The sequence below is a fragment of the Rutidosis leptorrhynchoides genome, chromosome 2 (genome assembly GCF_046630445.1).
Source record: "Rutidosis leptorrhynchoides isolate AG116_Rl617_1_P2 chromosome 2, CSIRO_AGI_Rlap_v1, whole genome shotgun sequence".
NCBI classification, from domain to species: domain Eukaryota; kingdom Viridiplantae; phylum Streptophyta; class Magnoliopsida; order Asterales; family Asteraceae; genus Rutidosis; species Rutidosis leptorrhynchoides.
Window position 1 is genome coordinate 399,106,543 of NC_092334.1, and position 10,069 is coordinate 399,116,611.

General features: G+C 30.3%; 1 protein-coding gene across 1 annotated transcript; it reads left to right on the top strand.

Moving 5' to 3' along the window:
- The first annotated feature begins 5,212 nt into the window (after positions 1-5,212).
- Positions 5,213-9,206, top strand: LOC139892216 (receptor homology region, transmembrane domain- and RING domain-containing protein 2-like). Its single transcript, XM_071875259.1, has 4 exons — positions 5,213-5,617; positions 5,907-6,131; positions 7,396-7,800; positions 8,344-9,206. The coding sequence occupies exons 1-4, from the start codon at positions 5,488-5,490 to the stop codon at positions 8,925-8,927; spliced, it is 1,344 nt and encodes a 447-aa protein (XP_071731360.1). The 5' UTR covers positions 5,213-5,487; the 3' UTR covers positions 8,928-9,206.
- Positions 9,207-10,069: the final 863 nt, after the last annotated feature.

Below are 10,069 nucleotides of genomic sequence, written 5' to 3' on the forward strand. Positions count from 1 at the left end.
CTGGTTTTTATTTGTTCTTGACTAATTGAATTCGATCGTACTAATTGTAGACATCCAAACAAATTGAGATACAGTTTGATAGTTATGTGTAACTAAATTGAATCCAAAAGAATCGTACAAGTAATTTATATAATTATTATTACTAATTAATAATTATAATTATGTTAATAATAATCTAAATACAATTAATAATAATAATAATGATAATAATAATAAGAATACTAATCATAAAAATTATAATAACAATCAAATTGTGTTATTTTCTAATAGTTATAATAATGATAATAATAATAATTTATAATAATAACAATTATTTATAGAAATTATATATATATATATAGATTCATATATATATATATATATATATATATATATATATATATATATATATATATATATATATATATATATATATATATATATATATATTCATATAATAGTAACTTAATTATTCTATTTATTATTTTACATTTTTAATTCCAATTAATTTAGTGTATTTTATTAATTCAAAAATGCTATATATACACTTATATATATATATATATATATATATATATATATATATATATATATATATATATATATATATATATATATATATATATATATATATATATATATATATATATATATATATATATATATATATGTTTACATTTATTTACACACAATTGTTCGTGAATCGTCAGGAACAGTCGAAAGGCAAATGTATTCATGAAAATAGTTCAAAATTTTTGAGACTCAACATTACAGACTTTGCTTATCGTGTCGTAATCATATAAAGATTAAGTTTAAATTTGGTCCGAAATTTCCGGGTCGTCACAACAAAAATGGTCTTGAGTTACTTGGGTGATCAAGGTGGTAGTGGTTTTAGGATTTCATTAAAAACGAAACTACTAAGATGATGGTGGTGGTGATGCTCGCTATGGTTATGGTGATGTAGGGTTCTTGGGTTTTAATCGAACATCAATTATAAATGGGTGTTGTGATAGTTGTAATGTGTAAGCCTTGATGCAATAGGAATATTTATAAATAAAGGGTGGTGATGATTGCTCTATTTTTTCTGTAATCTCTCTAATCTATATGATACATTATATGTATATGTATATATATTATAAGTCTAAAGGTAGAAAGCAAAATTGAAACAGTGGCCTTAATTGATTAGTTTCATTATTAGGAATAGGTAGCAGCCACTTCTTTAAACTCTTGTGCCGACACTTTTGGATTATATTACGGACTGGATATCGTGCTCCGTTGATAGTAATTAGCGGATAAAGTCTTCAGAAAAATCTCAAATTTTTATTTTAATTATCATTATTTATTTCAGTCATTATGGTATAAAATTCGGGCATTAACTATTAAATAAAATTCAATTAACTATTCACTCTCAACCCCAAGTAAAATATAGTTAGTGTTAAAATTTATCAAATAACTTCCAAATGTATTAGTAATAAGCCTATAATTTATAAAACTCATTTTCGGATCACCGTTTATTTTAAAATCACCTAAGTTCCTTTTTAACTTGTTTAATATCGATCGAATAGTAATTGAGTGTTACTGTCGTTTACTAAATAGATTTGAAATCACAAAATATATATTTAATATACTTTATTTATATATAGATATGCTTTAAATAATAATTATCATAATATCATATTTTTATTTTATTCTACATTATTAATTTTAATATCAACAACATATAATATATATACACACACACACAATCTATTTACAATTAATTGTTCGTGAATCATCGAGAACAGTCGAAGGTTAAATGAATATATATGAAACAGTTTAAAATTTTTGAGACTCAACCTAACAGACTTTGCTTATCGTGTCAAAAGCATATAAGATTTAAGTTTAAATTTGGTCGAAAATTTCCGGGTCGTCACAATTCACTCCCACCATGGAAAACACAGTGTTAGCTTGTTTAGCCCGATGAGAGTTTGAGTCAACGTGGATAACTCTACCAAATTCTTTAGCAACCTCAATGGTGCAATTTGATGAACAACACTCGAATGGAATACCTTTATGACTTCAATAAATTCTAAACCATTCAAAGTTGGACCCATGGTCATGCGTTTGTAACTATCTTCATCGATACACTGGACGATGTAAGCAAATAAACCCCAAATAGAAACAGATTTAATGGCAATGTTTCTGCTTTTTAACCATTTAACCAACTTCAAAGCTTTTATCGGAACTTTATCTACAATGATAGCAGACAAATCTAAACGATTGTTGATTTCGTGATTGATTCATAAATTAATATTGTATGGAACAGGTTCAGAAGAATTCGAAGCCTTTTCATTAAAGGTGTTAATTGACATGTCCTTTTTTGCAAAGCAAAAAAAGATCTTTTTTCCATTTAAAAAGATGTCATTCATTGATTTAACTACATTAGAAGCTTTGGTGTGGTTCTCGAAATTCACAAAGGCAAAACTTCGATTTTGTTTCCAAGATCTTACCTGAATCCTGTAAGCAGTTGTTGATGATGGAGGGAGTTGTGAAACGAGACAAACCTCTTATAAAGATCGTAGATTTAACCGAATAAGAGGTATTGTAAGTATGTTGTTTGTAAAAATTGTTGTAACTAGAATGAGAATTATGATTGCAAGACGATATATTTAGGGGGGGGGGGTGTTTTTGCGTTTTGAAAGTAATTATTTGATTATCACGTTTTTAAAATGTAAATAATTAAAAATAAGTGTTTGACAAGCTAAAGATTAGAATTAATTAATTGCGATTTGAACTAAAGGATATGAAAATCGAGTAAAACGAGATATATATTGCGTGAGAAACATAGCGTGGATGAGCAATATCAATGAACTTCAAGCAACAATTGATGTTGCGATTAAGTTGTTTTCAGGCAGTGAATCCTTCATCTAGTGATTATATCCTCAAAATTTCAGATCATGAATCCTATTATTGATCGAGTTATGTGGATTTTTTATTTTGAAAGGGTTGAAACTTAAATCGTTCGATTCAGGGATTTTGAGAGTTTGTTTGAAGAATCTGATAATGGGTTTGTGTTTAAGATGATAAACCGAAGGTATCTGCACATTTGGTGTATTTTTATGTTGATTTGTTGTACAGCCGCCGTAGGCCACCACAAACCACCGTGCTCCGCCGCCCAAGTCGCCGAAAAACTGGAAAAAGTATGAAGAACACTAAGAACAACGAAATCAAAGATGAAGATGGCCTTTTTAGCAGGTAACCGGTCACCTTCTGTTTACATTAGCACACTTTTTCAAAGTATATAACCTACAATAGTAATTTTTTTTTATATATATATGGCCTACATCGAGACAAAAAAAAAGTATATAACTCTTGAGTAGCATTAACCCTTATTTTTAATAGTAGTGCTCTTTGAGAAAACTCGTCAACTTCAATAAAATTCTATAAAAACTTTTAATCTAGCAGTATCAAGAAAACATATCAACTTTAAAGTTATGAGTTCGAGTTTCATCATGGACTAATAAAATGTGTATGTGTGTGTGTGTGTTTCAAAAAAAAAAAAATGTCTTTGAGAAAATATTAATACAACGTAGTTTATAAACAACTTTGTAGATATATTGGTAGAGAAAATTATGCACATATGTTATGATAGAGAGTTTTATAAAAACCAAACAACATTATTGCCATAATTTAAAAAGGTATCGACGTTCTGAGTTATATGTAACTCTTATTTTCCCAATTTTTTTTTTTTACTAACGTTCATCTTTTCTACTCCTTAAAATTCCAATCGGGGTTTTATTATCGGATCTCAATCAGTTATACAAACTAGAGATGACAATGGATGTCTCATCCATCAGATATCTATCTGACCCGATTCATTAAAATGTATATGGACGATCTAAATGGATGATAAGCGATTATGAATATGGATTACGTGAAAAATTAGTGGATCACATATAGATGAAAATTTATTATCCACGAATATATACATTTATCACCCGAAATACATAATATACAAATAAATATATACACATTTACAAAAAATTTATACATAAATATATACATATTTAGTAAATACGTATATATTTACTTACAACTGTAAAATAATTTGCTCAATTGACAAGAACGCTACATATTTTTGTGTATAATTCTTGTTAACTTATATTATGCTTATATTTGTTAAAAATACTTTAATAATCTCATTTCATATTAAAATATCTTTAAAAAAATTAATATCTACCGAACATCCATTAATGCGTTTAATCCGATGAATATGGATATGGATGGGTAATTTATATTCATCTGGACATGGATATGGATATGAATATGAATTTAATAATGTAAATGGATATAGATATGAGATCACCCGATCCATATCCAAACTATTGCCATGTCTAATATGAACAGTTGTCCCCCAGGCCCCACAATGAGTAATTTTTGCATTAACATAAAACTTATGCGCCTGGAAGATTAAGAAAGTATCACGAACATAATTTCTTGCATTTGATTGGCGGTGAGGTATGTTTCAACACAAATATCAAGAAAATATCGATATCATCGAGACCACTGGTAAGTTTTTTTCATCATTGGTTTTGCATCGTCTGTTGAAGATTTTAATCATATTCATTTGTGTTTATCTTCCGTTTTGGCTTTTTTTGTTCTACGTTAATTGTGGTTTACTTAATTTTTAAGGTGTGGTTGTCGGGTTTGTTTTTCGCAGTTTGTGTGGTGTGATATTTATTGTAACGATTGTTGGGTGTACTTGTATTTACTAGTTGATATGATTGTTGTTGTGAGAGTGATCTGATGTTGTGTTATTCGTTAGCTTTTAACTATATATTTTTTAAAGTTATCTAAATATTTCTGGATTTAAAAAAACTTGAACATAGAAGCCTCATAATCTATATATTTATTTTATATTAAGATAAAGATAATACCAACCACTTGTGAAAACAAACCTAGAAGCCTCCAATGTAGAGGCCCCTCGACTCTTGTCTGCTGGAGGTAGCATCGCCACATTGAACAACAAAAATATTTCAATATTATATACGTAGCACATATTGGAGTATTATTCTTATTCTCATTTTATTACTACATCATAATCATAATCATAATCAAAATCATAATCATAATCATAATCATAATCATAATCATATAACATAAAATATAAAATATAATAAATATATTATTTTATTCTATATTTTAATTTAAATAGATAATCGCTCCCATAATAATAATAAATCAACCACACCACATCATCATCACTCGCTCACTATTTTTCATCAATCTCACCCCAAAACTATCAAACCCTATTGCCACCCGCATCTTTTAACTTCGATTGCACTTTTTATTATTATATCATCATATATACATCAGTCCCAAAAAAGCCCTAATTTTTACTTACATGTATGACTAGTGTAACTGAGGATGGAAGTTGATGTTTCCATCCCATTTTAAAACCCAACTTTTAAAAATTGGATCTTTTTAATTGGGTCGGTTGTTTTTTTAGGTTTTTTGGGTCCGTATAAGATGTTGTTATATCATTGGGTGTTTTATTGCTTTCTTTCTTTGATGATGATGACTCATGGGGCTGTGGCTAATGTTGTTTTAATGGGAAACAATATAACTTTATCATTTGATGATATTGAAGCCAATTTTGGTAAGCTGCCTTTTTTTATTTTTACTTACTGTTTGCAGTATTTATCACTCTTGTATTTTGTATTTGATTTTTTATATGCAAACCAGTGAGCTAATTATAAGTTGATCTAGTCTGTATTGGATTAATTTTACATGTCATGTTTGATCTATTAAGGCATATATATTTTTTGCAAAGAAATTGATTTTAGGGTGGATTTGGATATATACATATAGACTGCCTAAAATCAATAATGTGTGCGACAAATTCATATGCGCTCATTATATGTATTAATTTGTTGATATATATGCAGCTCCACCTGTGAAAGGGTCCGGTGAATGTGGAACATTGTTTCTAGCAGAGCCGCTTGATGCTTGTGCACCTTTGAAAAATGATACGATTAAAGATAGCGTAAATTCGCCTTTCGTGTTGATACTTAGAGGAGTATGTAGTTTTGAGGATAAAGTTCGAAGGGCGCAATCTGCAGGATATAAAGCAGCCATTGTTTATAACAATGATGATAGTGATCTGGTTGCAAGTATGTCCCTTTTCTATCTGCTTTTACATTATTATCTTGTTTCGTAATTAGTTATATCCGTTTATATATTTTAACGGTTAATTGCTTTCCTTAAAAGATATACCAGTTTTTTCCGCCAAAAACACGTTATATGTATATAGCTTAAATCATGAGCATCGAATTCTTCAACATCCGTAAGCTTTAATCATAAGACCTTTGAAGTGATACTCCTATTTAATTTGCATACCTGATATCTCAAACATAAGATTCTTCAGTCACATACTTTTACTCTGTTATATTTATTATACCTAATAAAGTTATACCTTTATTTTAGTTTGATCATATTATTCCAAACATAAATTCTTGAAAGCAAATTAGATATCACCTTCTTTTTGTCGAAATGTGCTACTTTACTATATTTACTTAAATAGAAGTGAGAAACAGGAGATGTATATACAAATATAAGTGTGTAGTTGACAGAATCTTGTATAGAGATATATTGAAATAAAATAAGTTTTTATGTCCATTGTATTGGGAATGTAAAGGAAGAAAACGAAATAGATTTGTTGTATGAGATCGTGACTCGATTGTTTAAGTTTGCGACTTGATTCTGGAGTTGGCTGAATTTTGTGCAGAGATACGTAACGAAAATTAAACAAAAATTATTGTATCTGTTGTGTTGGAAATGTGAAATTCAAATTGAACAAAAACAAAACGAATTTGGTTTGTTGTCCGAGATCTAGACTTGATTGCAGTCTTATAAAACTCGGAATCGGTGATTACTCGGTTTTTGGAGTGGTCCGGACCGATTAATCAAAATTGGTTAGTCCTAGGTCAACAGGGGAATTAATCGGGATTAATTTGTCAACATCCGATTAATTGGTCACAATAAATTGGGGATTAATGGGATTCATCGTTTAAAGTTAAAGTTAGTCAACATCCGATTAATCCCCGAGTAATCTCCTATACGCCAATTACTCCTATGAGTTCCCGACCGAGTTCTCTCCGATCAGCGTTTTCTGCAACCTTGCTTGATTGTACTAAATTAAGAGTCGGCTGTGTAGGTCGATTGTATTGGATTATGACTCGATCCCCGCATCGGTCAAAAAGCTGTTTTTTCTTGTTCTGCAAGGTTGTCTTTCCGTATATAAGTTAACACTATATAACTGTAATGTAATCAGTGTTGTAAATACCCGATTACTCGCCAATTAATCTCCGGTTACTCAATTTTATGAACAACTCGTGTCATATCAAAATGTCTAATCTATGCTCATTAAAATCGCAGTGGCAGGTGATTCAGCAGGTATATCGATACACGCGGTATTCGTTTCAAAATCAGCGGGTCTAAAACTCAGCAAGTACGCGGGTATAACTACAATGGAAACATGGTTAATTCAAAGTTATGAAAATTCAGCATGGTCAATTATGGCCATATCTTTTATTTCATTGTTGGCTATGTCTGCTGTTTTGGCGACATGTTTCTTCGTCCGTAGACATCGTATAAGACGAGACCGGCCCCACACGTCTCGTGTTCGGGAATTTCACGGAATGAGTAGTCGGTTAGTAAAAGCTATGCCGAGCCTTGTATTTACAGCAGTTTTGGAAGATAATTGTACTTCGGCTACTTGTGCTATTTGTCTTGAAGATTATAATGTCGGTGATAAGCTTAGAATTCTGCCTTGCCGCCACAGTACGTATTTTTTTCGCGTTTTTTATTAAGGATGGCGAGTAAATCACTATTGTAAAAATCCCCGAATAATTCCCGATTACATAATTATAGGCATATGCTGATCCAATTTTTCAAAATCCGTTTAATAATCGGTCATTGTTTGTCAGAATCATCAGATTTGTTGGCGAAAGTCGGGTTTAGTCGGTCAAAATCGGTAAAAGTCAAAGTTGGTCAAAGTCAAGATTAGTCAACTTTTATTATGAAGTTAAAATAGTATTTTAAAGTCTTAGAACAAATGAACGATTATATTTATGTTTCGAGACAATTATGTTAAAGTTTCTGTTTATATTTATGGTTTCTTCTATATTTAAACATGTAATTTTGAAATTATTATTTAAATGTATAAAAAGTAGTTGCCGATTACTCCCTCCAAAGTCTTAACCGATATATCCCCGGGTAGCGAGTTTTGCAACCTTGGAGTCATATGTAGGTAGGATAATGTTTTCAGTTTCGTGTTATAATTCATTATAATTACATTTTTCTTTGATGTTTGGATTATGTCAGAATTTCACGCGATTTGTGTGGACGCTTGGCTAACTTCATGGAGGACATTTTGCCCGGTGTGCAAACGCGACGCAAGGACCGCAAACGGAGAACCACCGGCCTCAGAACGAACACCTTTACTCTCATCGAACCCTGGTTCAATGGCTTCATCAACTATGTTATCATCTGTATATTCATCATCATACGCATCATCACGAGCAATACAAATAAACCAAACATCACGTACAAATTCTAACGTTCATTCCGTTTCTAGTACACCTTACAATCTACACTCATCTCTTCAAAGCCATCAATCACCTTATATTACTCCATCTCAAAGCGCATTAGACATTAGAAACGTTGCATCTTCTTCACATAGATCTCGTGCGTCTTATTTGATTTCGTCGAACTCGTTGGGTTATAACCCTTCGTTGTCACCTCGAAATTCTAGACACTTGTCGTCCTCGTATTATTACAGTCCGGGTAATGCTTCATCGAGTTACATGTGGTCGTCTAGTCAGCAGCAGCCACACCCGTTGCGCCATAATGATTCGGCTGCTAGCTTTTCTCCGTACACTTCGGCTCATTCTCTACCAGAATGTTGATTATTATAACTTAAAAGAGTGTATATTTTCGCTGTTAAAAAGGTTTGGTTTTGATTTGATTTGGTGTGCTATTAGAATGCTGCTGGTTTTCAGTTTGATTTTGATGTTTGTGATTGGTGAGTTGTAGTTATATGTTTATAAGGGGGATATTAGCATGTCATTATATAAAAGTGAATAGTTGATGCCTTTTTTTGTCTAAAAATTGGAGTTGTGCTGCAAATTTTCATGATGTAGTAAGTTATGGAGCATATACATGCAGATGGCCTCTTTTGTTCTCAATCCCCTTTGCACATTTTCAACAATATAAAACCGATTTGACTAATAAGAATATGAAAAACAAGAGGGATGTGGATTTATATACCATTTTTTAGCCATACACTATCAAATGTTATTGTGCAACATTATAAAATGTCAAATATGTTACAAGTTATTGTACAACATTATAAAGGAATTTGATAGCGTACGTTGAAAAATGATGATGTACGGATAAAGTAATTTGATAGCGTACGTTGAAAAATGATGGTGTAAAGATCACAATTCAAAACGAGATAACCTTATCATCAGTAAAGTAAATTATTATAGAATACTTGAATATAAATATACTTTAGAAACTGTTTCATTATAAAATAGTTAAATACAAATATACGTACAATTATTTTGGGAAGTATGGAGTAATTAATCACATCCGTCCCAATTTTATTGTTCTTTGATAAACATAGGTTGTTTAAAAATGTCACTATTTAAGCTTTATAGTTTTATCTATATTTTTATCATACAAAGAGTTATATGCATAAGTTAAGGGTATAAAGAATTTTATCTCATTATTTTTATTTACTTATTTATTAATAAGAGTGGATAATTAAATTTGAACATTAAGGGAATAGGTAACGATAGTATAGAGACGGATGATGTACAACATAAATAAAACAATGTTACTAGTCTGCACTTAAAGTAAAGCTTGCTAAAGTAAGTTTATTTAAGATACGGAGTAACAATAATAGTCATTTATTTATATATATTTTTACTTCTCAAACTATCTTAATAATTAAATTAAAATTAATTATGTATTCATATTCCAGATGTTACATCTTATCATTCAAATCTGGTTTCATATTTCAGCTTTTTGCAATATATTTTCTTTA